The sequence below is a fragment of the Anthonomus grandis genome, chromosome 7, assembly GCF_022605725.1.
Source record: "Anthonomus grandis grandis chromosome 7, icAntGran1.3, whole genome shotgun sequence".
Classification (NCBI taxonomy): Eukaryota; Metazoa; Arthropoda; class Insecta; order Coleoptera; family Curculionidae; genus Anthonomus; species Anthonomus grandis.
This window is the reverse complement of record NC_065552.1, coordinates 33,836,855-33,857,038: the sequence shown is the minus strand read 5'-3', so window position 1 is coordinate 33,857,038 and position 20,184 is coordinate 33,836,855. Positions and strand designations below refer to the sequence as shown.

General features: G+C 32.4%; 1 protein-coding gene across 2 annotated transcripts in view; it reads right to left on the bottom strand.

Annotated features, from left to right (window-relative positions):
- The window catches only part of LOC126738967 (zinc finger protein rotund), a 539,771-nt gene that overhangs the window by 484,132 nt on the left and 35,455 nt on the right, over window positions 1–20,184 (bottom strand). For both annotated transcript variants that reach the window (XM_050444475.1, XM_050444477.1), the window contains exon 2: window positions 14,711–14,854. In XM_050444475.1, coding sequence (XP_050300432.1) covers window positions 14,711–14,854 — 144 coding nt within the window. The remainder of the gene's footprint in view (window positions 1–14,710; window positions 14,855–20,184) is intronic.

Below are 20,184 nucleotides of genomic sequence, written 5' to 3'. Positions count from 1 at the left end.
CAAATGTCATTGTCAAGGAAAAAAATCGTAAAAGAATCAAGAATTTAACTTATTTTTTAACGCCAAATCAGCCCCCTGGAAACCATTTAAACTTCACATGAAACATTTTCTGGATACACGTTTAGTTTTCGAGATATTGCGATGTCTCAAGTTAAATGGACCACCCTGTATATGCTATATGAAAAAGTAGCCAGTATTGTTTTTCTCACTCTCTTTCGCACAGTCTCACAGTACTTAGATAAACCCTTATTTACTACAAATTCAGTTCTAGGAATATGAGAGAAAATCAAAGAACCCTATCTTTGCCCAGTCAGCAGCGTCCATCTAATTTTACCATAAAGTTAGTATTAAATAAGCACGTTACTATATTAGTTTGAATTTGTAATTTGATAATTTATTAAAATTAAAAAAATAAACAAATTATTTAAAAAAAAGGATTTCGTGTGTTCGAAGCGCAATATTGGTCTAGTTGGAACGCATATAGGTATACGCTGGTATCAGCAAATAGAAAGAGCTTATTAGCACCCTAAGAAACTATCCTAAGGGACACTAGCAGTGTCCTTGATGCACAATCATAAGGCTTGTCAGACATTATTAAACCACATTGATTGTCTTAAATTTTCTCAATGATTTTACGAGTTGAATTGAGTTGCAATATTTTTAGGTACATTTTTACATGTTTGTGATTGTGCCTATAATATCGCAGATCACGAATAACGCGATCTTTTAGTGATTCACTTAAAAAATATACTAAAAGGCAGAGCGGTACCACTAGTCAGCTCAAGAAATTTATTTTCTTATTTAGAAATGAAACAATAGCAGAAATCTTTCATTGCTAATACAGAAATGATCTACTCGCTAAGTGATCATGTTTTAAAAACCTTTCTCGCAAAAAAAATAAAAATTCATCAAAAATATGCGGTTTTTAAAAGAGCAGTTACGCCTTAATGCGGAGACATTGGATATTAACAAAGAGTCTGCGAATCCCTGTCCTTATTAGTGATATAACAAAACTTCAACAAGAGAAGATGCAAATGGCCAGTTGATAACAAACTGATAATAAACAGTAAACAGATGCTGGTTATAAGCCAATATCACCTCCATCATCTTCCTCTACCCAGAACCATCTGAAAGCATTTAAAGCATCTAAAACGAGACAAAAAAAAAACTAAAGGGCGACAAAAAACACAATGGGCATCAATTTCGCAAATTCGGAAGCGGCTACCGTTTGTCTGATGTTTGACCAAGTTTGTCTTATTATGTGCCGATGGCCATAACCTGACCCCGACGTCGACTGATCCTTTTCGGTTTAGTAGAAGAGACGGATTGGATGATGATGAGTTTTCAGAAACGGGTTTCGCCGAATAATTCGCGGACGCGGACCTTCAGTGGTGCAGTGTGCATTCTTCGGCCGCTACTTTCGGTAGCTAGATGCCGACTTCTATTATGGTCATTGGTCCGAGGCAGTCATTAAACGAAAGTTTTTTTTTTATTTGCCGCACACATAAATGTGTCTACCGCTGATGGGAAGTTAGTTTTTTTTAACGGTCTTTTTATTGGGCTTGATGGTGTCGGAGATAATACGAAAGAGGGTTGAACGCGCAAGCTTTTTAATTTGTGCTGCTAATAAACACTTCAACTATGATAATCGTTATACCGCAGGTTTTAAAATAGGTAAGATATATTTAAATTAAAGGTTTTATTATCCAACTAATAAATTCGGTAATGTAACAAATTACAATATCAAACTCTCTAACTGGTGCAATATAAAGCTAATAGTAGGTAATACATTAAATACTTTAACAACTTATGTGCTGTAACAGCTTATGTTAACAGCAATAATTCAAAGCTGATAAGAGATCTGAAGCTTCAATTTGATTGTTACATTCAAAAACAACAGATTGCTAAAGAGACAGTGCATCAAACCTTGAAAGCAATAATTGCTGACTGAAGCCCCTCTCAGGGTATCCAGCATCCAAACTAAAACTAATATATCTTTAGAATTTTCCTTGAACCGAGCCTGCGAATATGCACTGCATAATTAGGAAACCATAATAGAGAAGCATACAGTATGTATGATTTTACTAGGTCCTTAAACGAAATTGTCCTGCTTGAGGTATTAGAAAATAGTTCTGTTGATCTTATTATTATATGTAGAGTCTTTAAAGAAGATCTTATGATGGTGTCGCTATGAGTATTAAAGGAGGCAAACTGTTTATCAACACAGGCCCCCCGATTATGAACAGAGTCACAATTTGGAAGTGTGGTATCAGTGATGTAAGTCAATATCAGTTTTGAGCAAAGAAATCGACATCTTCTTACATTTCTGAAGATTGAGTGAAAGTTTGTTAATTTGACACCATTTATAAACCCTATCAAGATCAGCTTGCTGCTGCATGCATTCATGACGACTCTTAATAAGACGAAAAACCTTCATGTTATTCGTAAACAGAAGAAACTCACTACTGATACTCGTGGACATGTTATTGATAAAAATCAAAAACGAAAATGAAGCAAGGTCGCTCTCCTGGGAGGGACCACTTAAGACAACGTAGTTAGATGATCTAAACCTATCGAATTTCACAAATTGCAGTCTATCTACTCAGTAAAAAATGAAAAACTCTACTATATGAATACCCATTTCATAAAGTTTTTTGAAAAGAATTCCATCGTCAGGTCTATCGAATTCCTCAGCAAAATCTGTGTATATTACATCAAGTTGGTATTTGCAATTAATAGCCTCATATGGGATCCGCAGAACTGATGTTAAGTTAGTGACTTGTTGAACTAGACTGAAAAAAATCATGCTGGTTAGATAAAATAAGACGTTTAAATTAGTGAAACAGGTTACTATAAATGCAGGTCAGTATTTGTTAAATAAACCCTTTACGCTACATCAATAATGGGCTTTAATAGCATTATAGTTAGCTAATGATTATAATAAGCTAGCTTATACATCTTGTTAAGAGCTTGCACAATTTAGGCAGTATACCAGCTGAGATAGTGAATATTTATTTTTTCGATGTCTCTAAGGAGAAACTGCTCTGTCAAAGATATTAACCATTACACCATAGAAACTAGAAACTGTCTCATTAACATCAACAAATTTATGAAGTAAATACCACTGAGCCTCTCACTGCTGTAGCATGGGAAATTTAGCCGTTCTAAAATTATAGTTGCGACTTTAAGGGTTTGATTCAACGTTACAATTCCTATTGGTTTCTGCTCTAAATGATATAGAAATAGAATGGTAAGCATCCTCCAGGCATCAACAAATAAACAACATATTCGTTACGAACAATTGGCTCTAGAGTCTTAATATTAATACTAAAATCACCCATGATTAAAAATATAATCTTTGAATAATATATTGTAGTTGAGCACTGAATTAAACCTTTCACAAATAGAATTAAACAACGTACCTTCGTGTTTATTAGAAAATCATTGATTTTGAATTTAATTATGTAGTAATTGACATTATCAGGCTTGAATAGGGATAGAACTAAGAAAGGCGTATGCATATTTTGTAGACTCATATTTGACTTAAGTCTTGCCTTTTCTTGCATACTCTATAAAAACTTGTAAGACGAAAAATTCCAAACCGATAAATAAATCATTTTTACAATCAAGATTTTTAAGAATATACTGAACATGATTTATTACTTTAAAGTTTTTTCTTAATTTAATAATAATATTTTGCGACATCGTAGCGTAAGCCCTAGCTCAGAATGAGTGGCACTGACTGAAGGCAAAAAGAATCAGAGTTCCTTGAATGGTCTCAGAATTTCCTTATTAAGACACCCACAAAATAAAGGTGTTTGCCATTCTGGAAATGGCTCTAATAGAAAAAATTAAAAAGGGTCTGGAAATGGAAATAATTAATTACTCCGACAACCAGGCAAGCACCTTGAACCAGTTCTAAATTAGTCAAAGAGTGCAAAATGGCTTCGGTAAGTTCCGAGGGCATTGAGCGAACAACGTCGACATTCAGTCCTTCCCCCGTTGCCTTAGCGTCAACCAGTAAATACTTTGAGCAATTCAAAACCAATAGCGTGCTATGCTAAGTACGGGTATCGTTCTGTTTCATGACAATGCTTATCTTCACACAGCAAATGTGGCACAAGTACTGAAAGGCTTATTTCGCTAGGAAAAAGGTAGGTATCCACCATATATCCCCGATCTTGGACCCAGTGATTTCCATTTATTCTTGAAATTATATAAATATCTGGAAAGTCAATGCCACGACGACCCTGACGATGTCAAAAACATCGTGCAGCAATGGTTGTCCATTCAAGCGGCAGATTTCTTTGGGAAAGGTTTTCATAACATGATTGTACGATAGTGTCTCAATATTAGTGGAAATTATGTTGAAAAATACTTGAGGGTACAGAAATATTAAAATAATAGGGTAAAAATATTAGGGCAAAAAATAAGGTCAACTGCGTTTTTTTAAACTCCAAAACGGTATTTACCTTTGAAGGATGCCTCATAATTTAAGAAAAAGGAAAATCTCTTTGGTGTTCATACATAAGACACTTAATCAGATACTGAAAATAAATTTGCTAGGCAAATGGTAAAAACCAGTTAGTTACAGGATTTATTTTCTAAAATCAAGTCGGTTCTAGCTGCACCAGCAACTTGCTGAGGTGACCTTTAAAAAAACTGGCCTGACGCTTTTTCTGAGGTATAACGACACAATTATGATACGGTGGGACTTAATTGGGCTATTTAGGCAATGAGTAAGAGAAACTAAAAGCCCTATGGAAATCTAGTGGGACAAAATCACCAAAATTAAGAAAAATTAAATTAATGTATAGTCAACCATCGGCAACCAGAAGAAAAGTATGTCTGTTGGTGGGAGAACTGCTGCCTGGCTTCTTCCCCATTAGTGGATTGTACTAATTTACTTTTTATGTTCATTGAAGGACCACAGCCTATATGGCGTTGAACTAATTTACTTAACAAATGAAACAAACTTGTATACATACAAAATATGCTTATTTATTAGATCCAAAAATAAGAAAATGGAACAGTTGATCAGTAACGGAGTTGTAAAGTATGGAATGTTTTTGCTTTATGTCTTTCTGAATACTTAATTAAAACTCATTTATTCACTTACAACCAAAGTCATAACTAGAGACAATAATACAGGTAGATATAGAGAGATACAGAGAGACACTACATCTCAGCAATAGTCACTCAACCTGACTGCTACAGCAATACAGATTGCCCGTAAACTACACTTTGACCGTGTGACTTTTTACCAGCTTGTTTTACTTCTGCATGTAAAATTGGTCAATAAGTGCATATTTCAATAACTAGAAATGTGAAAAAGTTCTAAAAGCTTCACAGTTTCATGGCAATTTATATTTTTAAAAAATTATTATAAAATATTTTTTTATAACCCATATAAACCTTAAACTAAATAAGATTAAATACAACATGATGACAGAAAAGGGTGTTTATAAGTTTTTAACATATTTAATTATACATATTTCAGTGCACGTAAATGTTTTTTTTTTTTTAAGAGAACCTGCTTCCTTAATAAGCAAGGGATATAATTTGGCTATAGGGCTGGTGAATATACCATTTAGAGTTCTAACTTTTACTACTCAAACCCTTTTGTCTGAACCTGGCATTACTTCTACTACTATAGCTAAATGCCGTTGCAAAGGAACTGAGTTAACTTCCTTTAAGAGAACTACGTCATTAATTTAAAGATTCGGTGACGGAGTTAACAATTTTGGTCTATTTTGTGGGAGATTTAAGTAGCTAATGGACCATCCCTTCCAAAATTATTGTTCAATTTAAGTTAGGTGTCGATAAAATGTTATCCTATTTTCATTAGACTCGGCATATATTATGAGACTTTTTCCAATTAAAAAATGACCTGGAGTTAAGTATAAAAGATCCAACGGATCACTAGAAAGGGGACAGAAGGATCGAGCGTTAAGCATGGCTTCAATCTGAGTACTTAACTGTACTCATAAGTAAAGTGAGCATTGCCGATGATACGAACCATGTGATTCCATTGTGATTCTTCTCCAATGTGGGCTGCGAGGTGTAATAAATTTTCATTTGATTTGTAGAGTTGATAAAAATTCTATAACTGCCTCAGAGTTATTCTCTGATTTAAATAACTGGTAAACTTGTTTAAGTTGACTTTTAGCTCCAAGGAAATTTGGGGGCATCTTCGCTACAAATTATTGGTGGATGCGAAATAAATCTCTTTACTTATCAGCAGTACGTTCGTTGATAAATTGGAGGGAGCAGTTCTATATGAACAGCCTTTATGCTCATACAAACAAAAATTGCAATTTTATAATTTTATAAGTTCAGGCTTTTTGAGTTTTAAAGCCTTGATAGTAAAAGGACCTCTAAAGTCGACACCCACTTCATCGAAAGGGAGAGAGATTACAACTCTATCCTTAGGCCATGATTTGCAGGCTACCTTGGGCACGAAATCTGTAACAAACTACGTAATTCCGTATTATACGTTTGACTGCCCGGATAGGGTACTTTTGTCTATAAGAAATATCAGCATTTTCTAGACATCTACCAACGCAGAGAAATCCTAGCTTCTCAAGACACGGATTAAGCGATAATATAAATGCTTATTGGAAATAGGTTTGCTATTTTTAAGTTCAGAAATCTCCTTTGCAAAATTTAACAGTTGCAGTATTATTTTATAGAGAGCATAATTGAGGTCATTTACAGTTCAAGGGATCAGACCGTTGCACTTTTAAGATTGTGTACAAAACGTAAAAACTTATTTGATAATCTTGAGAATAATTGAATGCACAAGCACGTTTTATGCCAAAATCTCCACTGTGTCAAAGACGCAAACAACAGAATAAAACACTGCGATAAGTGAAAAAGAATACAAAATAAATTAGGTTACAGTTAACCATCACCTACAATGTAACAAATATAAACCAATGATATAATTAAATTGAACGGCCAAATAATTCCTGTATATTATCAGTAATTAAAATAATTAATGGCCAAAATCATTAAATCTAAATTGACACGTGGCAACTTTGAATAAATAATAGAAAATTGATATTAATTTTAATTAAATAATTTTTCACAAAAATATCGTATGTGTTATAATTATTGGAAAGATTGAGTTTTCAGGTTCGACAATGAGTAGTTTTATTATGAAGATAATATTGCTACAATTTCAGTAAGTACTTTTTAGCTCCGAACATTTATTGATAGAATTATTATTTAAAGTAACTCTCTTTTTGAGTAGTGGCAAACCTTAATTCCTATGTAATAAGAGCTGTTATATGTAAAACATGCTCTAAGGAATTTATTAACACTGAAACATATTACAATGATGTATTCTTTCAAGATAGATGTTTACCAAGTTAATTAAAACATGCCGAGCAACAACAAAAAAATCAACCTGTTTCCACCATATTTCTTTCCATAACATATCGTAAATCTGAATAAATGAGACAATATTACGCCCGTATTTTATTACCGTGGAACGGGCAGTTATTTATTCCCGGCTTTGTCTTCACGAACGAACACTATATTTCGACTAATGAGCGCATCACGTATTCCAATCGTTTTGTTTTGTTTTGTTTTACAATTTAGGTTGGTTGTCTTTTATTCTCCTTGTCGGTATGTTTATAGTCAGTCATACGTGGGCGGTGCCCCCTTTGCCGAGCCCTTTTTTCATTGGCCGCACAAATGACGACGGTTGACAATTTGACGTTTGTTTCGTGACTCGTTTTAGAAACAATTAAGCAGAGTTTTCGCATTAACCAAGAAAAGAAAAACGCGAGTTATTTATTTGTGCACGTATATTAAAAATTTGTATAATAGTGTGGGATAATTGTGGGATTTAGCTATTTTGTTTCATTATTAACCCAAAAGCTTCAATTTTAAATGTCCGTTATGGTTGATATAGAGGACTTATTTGACAAGTATTTTGAAAATGGTAAGAGAACTAAAAACAGGTCTGTACTTAATGAACTTACTGTACTGGAATATTTTTCTATCGCAGTTTTCTTTCTAATAGAACATAAAGGGTTAAATATGGTAATTCTCTGTCTAAATCAATTGATATATCATCGGGCGTGCCACAAGGGTCCCATTGTGGACCTCTCTTATTTAATTTATTTTTGTCAGATATACTTCAATATATGAAAAACAGGTCAATACTTATGTTTGAAGATGATGTACAGATTCTCAGGCCTGTGACAACAATGGATCAAGTAATGCTTCTTCAAGAAGACATAAATTACTTTAATGCATGGTGTATAATAAATCATATGGACCTCAATATAAGCAAATGTTCTCAAGTATCATTTTCCAAAGTAAAAGAACCAATATTTTTCAATTTTTCCAATAATCCAATTAATTTGAAAGTTGTTAGTGAAATAAAAGACTTTGGTGTTGTACTGGATAATAACCTGTCATTTAAAGGTCATATGTCAAACATTATTTCTCGCTCTCTTAGGACGTTAGGTTTTTTAATTAGATCTGCAAGGGACTTTTTGATTTTTACAATAAATAAACTCTATTGTGCTCTTGTTCAGAGTATTCTTAAATAATGAATATCTGGAACCCTCGTTATATAACCCATGTTCATGCAATAGAGCGTGTCCAAAACAAATTTCTAAGATTTATTGGTTATAAATGGGGCTATAACAGAGTTTTCATGTGGGCCTGGATGGAAATACTGAAGGAAGTTAGTTTGTGCTGATGGCCCAGGCTGTGTATAGAATTTTGCATTTCTTATTACATTTAGTATTTCAATTTTGGCAAAATATGTTTGCTCGTCGTTTAATTTGGCCAACATAAGAACAAAGTTTTTATCCTCTGAAACTTCCTCCGTTTGTGTGTTCTTTAAAATCTCTAATAACGAATCCTCATAATGTGGATATTTGATGAGAAGGTTTGCTAGGTGGTATTGGTATATTTGCAGTCTTCTCGTTATTGTTCTTGGGATCTCCATGATCGTTTGAAAGCTCTTCATCATCGTTTCTAGGCGCTTTATAATGATCTGACAGTTCGCCTGGAGGTTATACATTGCTATTTGTTGCCCTGTGTTGACGGTGGGGAAGTAAAAATAACAATGCATCGTAGTAGATGTATTTCCAACGTTTTTTTGCAGGCTTACCTGATTTTTTCTCTGAGCAGCAAGCTCTCTTGCAAAGAATGTTTAGAAATAATTAAGCAGAGTTTTCGCATTAACCAAAAAAGGACATACGCGAGTTATTTGTGTGTGTGTATATTAAAAATGTGTATAATACTTGCAATTATATTATTTTTTGGTTAGTGGTCGGATTTGGCTATTTTTTTTTCATTTTAAACCCAACTAAATATAATTTTATTCTAAACCATGAGCTTTCTTTTAACATGTTATAAAGACGTTTACAGAAAATGAAAATTTTATTTTGATTTTCCCAATAGTCAATTACAGTGTACAACTGACGAAGTCTATTATTATTATCATTGGTAAAATTAAAGAGGTCGCAGTATTAGCAGCAGTTGCTGTAAATACGCATGCTTCCTAAACAGCTATTCCGGATTTTATAAGAGCAGTATGCTAGGAAGATGCACAAATTTCACCAAGAACTTTATGGTGATACATGATTAATAATCGCGTGGTATTTTGTCAGTGAACAAAATATATAATTAAATATATTTTTTAAATTATGTTGTTTTTATACGAATCTAATTTTACCAACTATGGGTAAGTTAATCTAATCTAATTAATATCTAATTTTCCAGACCTACTTAAAAGGGCTTCGGTTATTTTTATTTTTAAAGGGAGAAACTGGAAATTTCTATCTATTGACAGGCTAATTTCCCTTTTCAAAATTGTGGCAAAAATAATTAAAACTAGAATGATGGCCTTTATTAAAAAGCATAGAATCCTTGATAATTTCCAATCTGGTTTTCAAGAGTCTAAAGGCACTAATGACGCCATCTTTGAGGTCCTGGAAAAATTATATTTAAACTATGATATTCTATGACATCTGCAAAACTTTTGATTATGTGTACTATAATATTTTATTAAGAAAATTGGAGATCTATGGCTTTAAGGAAAATTGCTTGAATTGGTAATAATCTTATTTAACAGGTCGAGTTCAATCTATAAATTTCCAAAACTACACATCTGGTTAATTGGAAATCAATTACGGCGCTCCTCGGTGTTTAGTGTTGTGCTGCTTTGTTTTTACTTTATGTAGATGACCTACCCAGTGTATCAAAGTATGGATGTACCAGCAGGTATTTATGATGGTACACATGAATACCAACAGGTCTGTAATTACGTTTATTTGATTTTAGCTTCAATATGAATCGCCGCCGTCCGCTTTCACGAAAAAAGCTGGAAAAGCTTATTGAAGAATCCTCAGATTCGGAACCATTTTCTGCTGGCTCCAGTGATAATTATGAACCAGATTCGGATGAAGAAGCTGGCAGTGATACGTCCGATATGTCTTCGTCGTCTTTATCGGAAACAATGCACGCAATAAACTGTGCGCAACCACCACAGGTAATTGTTGATAGAAACCTAGTTCTTGACTGGGTCATTCCTGACGAAAAATTTGAGCCTGCTAAAATCCTTCCTCCTGAAAGAGACTGTATGCTGACTCCAGATACCACCAAGAAGTTGACACCTATGCAAATTTAAAAAAGTATTTCCTCATTCTCTTTATTTGCACATTGCAAATTGTACAAATGAACGTCTGAAAATCCTAAACCAATTAAAAAAAAGGAATGAGAAAATAACTGCTAGGCTGCATGTTCATTATGTGCTACAATCGCCTTCCAAGCCTAAAAAATTATTGGAGCAAGAAGGAGTCAATGGGAAATAACACAATTCAAAAAACTTTTTCAAGAGATCGTTACATTTTGAGCTCAAAAATGTACTTTGCTTCTCCTCAAAAACCCCCCAAATGCTTCAAAAACATATTATACTGAAGATTTATTATCTTGTTTCAACTACACATTTCCAAAATGTGGCCAGGATAGCCAGTATGAAAGTGTCGATAAATCTATGACCAAATTCAAGTAGTTTTATGCCCCTCAAACCAACCAAGAGGGGCATAAAACTATGGCTTCGCTGCGATGCAGATTCCGGCTATACGTATGATGTCAATGTATATTCTGGAAAAGAGGACCCAATTCCCGCTAAAAATCAATCCCTAACTTATAGAAGAGCGAGTCGTAACAGCTCTTGCGTCTACAATTAAAGAAAATGATGTTGTGTTGTGTTTTGATCGCTTTTTTATAAGTGTAAATTTGTTACTTTCACTAGACTATGTAGCCTTGGGAACTTGCATGTCCAATCGCAAGAATGTACCAACTATGGAAGACAAACTCCAAAAAGGGGAATCTCAATTTAGATGCACTTCTTCTGGATTACTTTATGTAAAGTGGCAGGACACGAAGGAAGTTTTGCTAATGATTAACTGTCAAGCCCAATAAGCCCAATTTGGCAACAAAATATCGAATGTTTAGAGGCCATTTCTTTTTACAAAAAAAAATGCAAGGGGTTGCTCGGGCTGATCAATTTATTGGGCTATATGATCATGATCGAAAATCAGCAATGTGGTGGAAAAAGGTGTTTTACATATTCCTCAATATGTGTGCAGTAAATTCGTGGATAATGTATAATCAACTGAGACGTAAAAATAAGAGCATTTATTTTCTTTTCTTCCTTACCACACTTGCAGAAGAATTGGTAGCAGAAGGTATACGATATACAAGCTTACCATTACCAAAACAAGGCGCTCCTTCAAGAAAAAGAAAATTATACGGATCTTCAGCATTACATCTGCCTGTAGAGGTATTAACCAGAAGAAGATGCACTAGATGTTCCGAAGAGAAAAAACAAACAAGAACAAAAACTCTTTGCCGAGAGTGTAATATTCAATTATGCAAGTTTTGTTTTATGTTATATCATACCAAATAGTTAATTAGGTTCATTTTCTACTTTGCAAAGCCGTTTTTTATTTATTTTTTTAAATAAATGTTGGTATAGCATTTTTTTTTCTGTTTTTATGAAATTTTCGATCATACCTGTTGGTACATATATGAACCACCCTTTCCACTATTCCCTAACTATTGACAAAAATTTTTACTAATAAAAACTCATTGTTAGGCATCCTAACAATAATACTTTACACTATTTATTACTTAAACTAAAATATTTTAATTCAAGGACGAAAGGGTTAAGCAAGTCAAGTATTGGCGTGACGCTAACCTCTTCACCCTAGGGCTGGCCAATGGTATTGGCTCAATATTTATATCAGAAAATTTAAATGGCGACATGTATGCTAAAACGCTACAGATGTCTTTTAAACTATTAATAGTGCGGGGATTAGAAAATGAGAGACGCATACATTTAAATTTATCTTTAGACTCTATTTTTAGGACGCTTAGTACAATTTCATCAGGATGAAGCATTTTCATATTATGTAGTTCCCATGAGGCAATGATGGGAAGGAGAGGTCCTATTAAATGGCCACCTAGATTCCCGGACCTAACACATATTGACTTTTTTTCGCGAGGTTACCTAAAATCTGTGGTTTTTAAAACACAACCTGAGTCACTAGAACAACTCAAGAATAGAATAGTTCAGAAATGCCGTGCTATATCTATAGAAACATGTGTAAATATACGTCAATAATTTGAAAGGAGGCTTTATTATTGTCTTTAAAATAATGGAAATTATTTTCAACAATTAATTAAATAATAATAAAAAATTTCAAAAATGTGATTTCATTTACTGTTTTCCTTGATAAACAGAGAAGAATTTCTTTAAATGTGGCTTTTTATGGTATTATCGAGAGCTTTAAGGTAAAAAATTACTCAACTCTCCTTTCTATTTAAGATTTTAGAACGGTATCTCACCCTGTCCAAGGGGTTGCAGATAAGGGTAAGATAATATGCTTGTTTTTGTTCCCCTTCACTATATAAAAACTGTTTTCAGCGTTTTTTTCAATCAGTTTTACGTTCCTAATATATGGACGGTTCCAGTTTTTAAAAGCGTCACACTGTACGTATGTAATTAAAGTTTATTTCTAAATTTGTATATTATTTCAGTAAATATTTAAGGAATTTCTCAATGAGTAATTTATAAACTATTCTCTTTATATGCTTTATTTTCTTTTTTATTATCATTTTAAAATTATGAGAGCTAAACTACTTAGAAAAATTCTTATAATGCAAGCATTATTTCATTGTATATTCTAATCTGTTACTATATTCGGAAAAAGTAGTGGCAATACAAAGCCATCAAAAATAGGTCTCTTATTGACAAACACATTTGGTACAATATCATTTATTGAGAATTATAGACTCCCACCTTCCTTGCACCTATACAAAATAATATACAGGTTGGAGAGTTGAAGATTAAGAATTCATCGATGAGCGGATGCCTCCGGTCATCTGATAGGTATTTACTGTTTTTAATTTTTACATAATAACAATATCAGCATGTTTCATTTTTCTATGACTGCACGCTGCACAGGCCATTTGGCTGCATATTGTAGCGATTTATTTTTGAATACACTTGGAAAAATACCAATTCCTTACAACAAAACAACTGAAATGTGGTTTAAAATTTTAATATATCTTTGTGTTTTCAAGATTGGCATAAATAACACATTAAAGTGCAAGAACCATGTATTGAAGTCGGATTCAGAACCAAAAACGACTGAAAGAAATCGTTTGCTGTAGTGCTTTAGAAGTGGAATTCCACTTCACCAGAAACTCTTTTGAAAGTACTAAATGAAAAAGACGAAGGTCTGTGTGAGCTTTTTATTTAAAGAACCAATTTTTGTCATGTTTTTTTTTTAATTTTAGTGTTTAAATTTTTATACTTTTTATCAAAGTTTAAATTTTTATAAACTCATGGATTTTTAATGATTACCAACAGACACCCGAAGATCGACAAGAGGAAGCGGTACTGATGCGTTGACATTATTTTGGACAATGCGTAGTCTTCAATTATCCAACCTGTATATCTTAGTACATGTACAAGATTTATACCCGTAGGTGCTTCAATAAAACCTACTGTTTTCCATAAACAGTGCAATAACGGATTTTTTAAAATTATTATAAATGTGGTAACGAGAAAATTCTGGAAATTATTTTCAAGATCCGTGTTTCACCACTAGCTTAAAAAATTCTTTATTATTTTGGTTATTGGTCTACTAATGAAAGTGGGGGAAGCTATTGAAGGTGTAACTATTAAATTCTAACTATTAAACTCCAAAAGATCATAGTTGAAGGCATATTTTTGACATTATATTTAAAAAATAGATAAACGTTGCACAATATTGTGAAATTTTTCTTACGCATCAAGTCAAAACTTACGTACCGCCATTTAGCGTTCGGCTTAAAATGTCTAAAATTACAATACAATAGCTGTTTTCTCAAGCTGTTAATTAATAAGATACAGTCTGTTGTCACATTTAATAAATTAATACTTAAACTAATGTATCAAAGGAAGTTTATGTGACTTTCTTCCAAGTACAATTATTGGCTAATGAATTTTTATATTCGCGGCATACAATTCAAAAAACTCAATTTCAGTTTTAGTTAATCAAAATCAATAACCCTCTTAAGATTTTGAATACAAAATATTCGATTTTCTCTTTTATCGATTTAGGGCGTACATCAAAGAAAATTTCCGGTAGGTAAATATAATCAAGAAAAAAAAAGGTTGACGTCTTACCTTGCTTGGATTGGCGTAATCTAAAGCCAGCATACAGTCATTGTAGCCGTTTTCAGTTTTAATGGCGGTCGCCATGGGAGCACAGAGTTGACCCAGCTGATGGCCTCCCACGGAGTCGCGTGGGTACCATGGATACATATTCATCTGAAAAAATCACATTTAGTTGGTTTTTATTAAAAAAAAGTGTAAACGTCGAAATGTTTTTTAGTTTCAACTAATGGTTCTTAAGTTAGCAATACTCATTTTATAATGTATACCAATAAAATGAAACAGTCAAAGTTACCTACGGTGCTTTCAAAACAAACCACTCTAACTAATACCTTCTTCAAAAAAAAAAAAAAAAAAAAAAAAAAAAAAAAAAAAAAACACGTTAGTACGTCAAATTACAAAAACAGGAGGACGTTTATCGTGCAACATGATGATCATTTGTAAGCCCCTGTATATCTAGAGATTTTCTGTTTTTTTTTTTTAATAAATTATTAAGAGTTCTTTATTTTAATATAAAAGCACTGTATAACATGCTCATAACCTACTATCGATGATGATTATTTTATTGGTCAATACTAGGAGTTGTAAGTCTATAAATTACTACGCTGCTCTAATAAAACCTGTAAATATTTGCTACCGAGTATCAATAACATTCAATAAATAAACAATAACCGCGAAAAACTTCAAAACCACAATAATAAAACCACCAAAAGTTATTCTTAATTAACCGTCGTCAGTGCCACCTTTGGGTCGCTCGAATCCATGCAAGAACGGTTCATTAACTTTTTCCTGGAGATGAAGAGCCAACTGAACCCGCCGACGTGATTTCATTTAAACTTCTTCACTATACCGAATATGTCGAATCAAAATGTTACGCAAGGCTGTCAATTAGTTGGGGTCTTTTTTTGAGTACGTTTTTTTTTGTCGTCGAGTTTGATATGGATGCAATGTTTCAGTATTTATTTTTTAAAGAGAAGGGGTAAGTTTAGTGTAGTGAGCACCAAAAACTGAGATTAGGTACGTTTGTTTAATATAAATTCAAGTATTATGTTAGGATATTATATAATGTTACTGGCAAGAATTATAGAGATGACCAAAAGGGACATGATTTTGCATAAAAAAGAATTCGTTATTAAGTGCCCTTTAACACACTGAAAAAATAGATACTTTATTTGAATTGAATATGAACTTCTATTAAGAACTTCGCGGCTTTGGATAGGTCCAAGTGAATATTCTCTTAAAAAAATGTCGATATTTTCTTCACAAAGGAACTTAAAATTACCTTAGATGAAAGAAATAATACCTTTATATGAAAATATTCTCTTAAAAAATTGACTGGCAAATTCTTAAATTAAGACTAACGTACTAGTAGCAAGGCCTAAATTACTGTTCTTCATTTATCTAAAGAACCGATACTTTTACGTCAAGATAAAAGATTCTTAAACTGATTTATATTGTCTCTTCACCCAAGAACTTTTTTTCTTATGGTAAGAATAGTTCTTTTGGCCTAAAGCCAGGAGGTTCCCAAGCAGTCTGGTTAATTTCCTTGTATCAAGTTCATGTGGAATTGGGCGACGCACTTGTGATCTTACTTGAGTTAAATAAGGTTTTTGGTTCAAGAGCGTAATTATTTTAGCTCATGAGTATATTCCATTGAAAAAAGCTTTTATTTTAAAATTCTTACACCCGTCGATTTTGTTTTAGTTTAAAGTTCTCACTTAAATTTTGTATACAGGGTGCTCCGAAGATAGCTATTTCAGAATGAAATTATTTTTTGTTAATAAAACACCATGCATGTGTTACATTTTTGGATTGCAAATTCCTAAAGATAATTTTGTGTAAAATCCAAAAAGATAGCAACATACAGAATATTAAAAAAAAATAAGGTGGTTCTGAAATACCTCTTCTTTGACCTCTTTGTATGAAAATGTCAATAGAAAAACTTTCAACAAAAAAAACAAAATGGGCAAGGAGTTTCATTTAATTAATATTAAATTTATCCATTACCTCTAGAGAACACAGCATATTAGATATTTAATGTTAAATAAATTCATAAATAAAATAGGTAAATTGTTTTATTGAACACGTAATTTATTTAATGATATTTCAAACGAAACAAAAACTTAATAAACAACTTAATAATTTTACTTTGCTTCTCATGTCCACAGCCTCAATAAACAGTAAATATAATGTTGCACTTATTAATACACAATTGACATATAACATAAAAAACATTAAGTATTAATATTATACAGGGTGTATTACTGTTGATGGTAGATTAGACGTTTGCGAAGAACAAAAATTTGATTTTTTTAGAAAATTTGGCATCATGAATTAAAGGTAGTGATCTAACAATTAAAAATATTCTTTTAGGCAATGCAACGTTGCCGATTTACTAAAAATACCATTAACTTTGTTATTTTAAATAATGGTTTACTATTTTATATATTATTTTTATTTTTTTTTATTTAAAGATTCTATACATAATTTTAAGAAATTTAAGGTTTCTCATTTGAACAATTGATTGACGACAATCGAAAAACTACAGTTTTTCGACTTTGAAAGGTTGTAGAGTAAGTACTATTTACCATAATAATAAAATAATTTTCACATTTCTACCTTAACTTTTTAAGATCTATTATTTTGCAAAATACAACAAAATTATATTCTCTAGGCCTATTATTTTACAAAAACTTTAAACCCGTTACCTGTAATTTTTTTTTAATTTGACAGTTACTAAAAATGTATAGATTTTAATTAGATTATAAAATAGATGTTAAAAAGTTAATAGAAATAGTTGATAGAAATGTTGTAAACATTTCAGCCACGTAACTACTCAAAGTCGGAAAAGTGGCGTTTTTAAACTGTTTCGAATTAAGAAACCCTTTAATGAAAATATGTATGTTATATTTTCGTTGAAGAGTTTCTAAACCTCATTTTTTTTGGGATTTTGTTTAGAATCTTAAAATAAAGTAATAAATAGGGTGTTTTATTTGAAATAACAAAGCCAATGGTACTTTTTAGTGTAAGCGGCAACGCTGCACCGAAAAAAAATATTTTTAATCGTTAGACTGCAAGCTATAACCCAATTTGCTAATTTTCAAAAAAAAATCTATTTTACGGTCACATATACGAAAACGCCTAACCTACCACCGGCCGTGATACACCCTGTATGCACATATCCAAATCATTATAAAGCAACACCATTTAAAGGTTTTAAAATAAGTAAATTAGAATATAATTCTAAATAAATACAAAACAAGTAATAAATTCTTATCTACAAAACAAACTCTAAATTCGTATAATAGAATCTCCTATATCGGGAATTGAATTATTGATTGATTGATGAATTTAACCGAAATTATAGAAAAACTGTGGATACCAAAATGTTTAGAAATTTTCCAACGCATTATTTTGCTACAATCGCTCAATCGAATCTCCCGTGGGACTTCCTATTTAAAATTAACATAACATTAATATATATTGAGAAAGATCAGTCATGATTTTAGGTACGTCAGATTGTTAAGTAAATACATTCAGGTACATTAATTTTTATTATAATTTTTTGTTCTTTTTTGAAAATTATAGAGTTCTTAATTAAAAGAGGATTTATTCTAATACCTATTAAATAAACATTTTAGGACGCTGCAGTACCTACTTAAAAAAACATATTTTCTGTGTAATAAATAAAAAACAGCCATACCTTTTACTTAATCGTGGAAATGAAAATGCCACCGTTCCCGAAACTATGAGTATTATAAATATTTTTATCTTTAAAGGAGTCTAAGTGTTTGATAAAAAGGTGGTTCCCTATAATTTTACTAACCTCGCAAGCTTGTACATGATGAGAAAACCCCACAGTATTTAGTTTTTCTAGTATAAAAAATATTTGCTTATTTTCAGTTAATATTATATTTTTAATTTGAGCAAATTCACATTATTCACATTATTCAATTTCAAAATAACAATTTCAAATTCACAATATTCACATACTAACCACTGATACTAAATTAAACTAATGGGGCTGATGGCGACACCGTCCGGCGGAGGATCAGGTGGAAGCACCCCACGCGCTAATGATGGATCTCATTGGTCCGCTGTGAATTAAGTTTGTTGAGAAACAAAGGTCTTACTTCAAGACCCGAGGACTTCAACATTTTCGGATGATTTTTTATGCAAGCGCGCAGACCTTCTATTTAATTCTAATGCTCTTCTCTGGAAATACTTATATTTAGAGACTATTCTTAAGAAACTCGATCTTACACCAAGCTTTAAATAGATGAAGAGAATGGTCGACTAATGACAAGATCAACGATTTTCTTTTTGCAAGCTCAATGATTCTAGTTCAAGTAAATTACACTGGTTAGAAAAGAATATCTATCAAGTTCAACAAAGTTCTTGGTTGAAGGGGGCCACTTTTTTCTGTGCAGGTGATATATCAGCAAGAAATACTAAACCATCACTATTTCAAGAACAAATTAACATAATCTTGGAGCCAACTGGACACAACAAGAACAGGAGGAGAACGCAGAAGTAATACCTATGGAAGAATCAAATGTCACTGAAGCCATAGTAACAGATCATCAAAAACACACATAGTTAGAAAAGTCCAGGAAGTGATAACATACATAACTTTTGCTACCAAAAGCTAACCAGTACTCAAACAAAACTGATAGTGTATACGAATGACTTTATTAAATACGCAAAGGAGACACAAAAATTTATCACTGAAGGGCAAACCAAGTAAAGAACCATCCAAGTACCAACCATTTATGTGCTTTTAAACCGTGAACAAAATCATTACTTCCTGTATCACAAGAGTCCTCAATGAGCATGTAGAAGAACAAAAGGTAATAGCTGAACAGCATAAGGTAAGCAAGAAGCAGCTTATCACAGACTAGATTATTTTGAGCGAAGTGAAGAGGAAAACCAGCAAATTATCACCAAAAGACCTATGACGCCCTGATTAGCCCTAAATTATTACTGGAAGTACGCTTGTACCATCGACATGTAAAGTTTACGTATAATTAATCCATTCTCTTCTTACCGGTAGGACATTTGTGACAGTATTTTCTCGGGCCTTTTTTATTATTGTTATTATCTTCTGGGGGTTCTTCTACCTCATGTACTTTTCCCAGAACATCCTCAATATTTTTTTTACTACATGTTAGGTACCGTTTGCAATCGACTACTCTGATGAGTTTCAATTAGATTTTTATGTAACATATATATTTGCCTTGTAATTCCTTGAGAAATAACATTATGTGAGCAAATTTCATACGAGTTTATTGAAGCCATATTTATCATGGTATTAAATATGCACATTGGCCATCTTTTGATTTTTCGATTGCCACATGTTTTGACCCATCTAGACCAGTGAACCTTGTGGATAATTTCAGGTTTATTGGCATCTTCATTTGTAGATAAAAGTGTTACTGTTTTATTGGTGTTTGATTTATAGGATACCAGTGTTCTATTAGAACTGT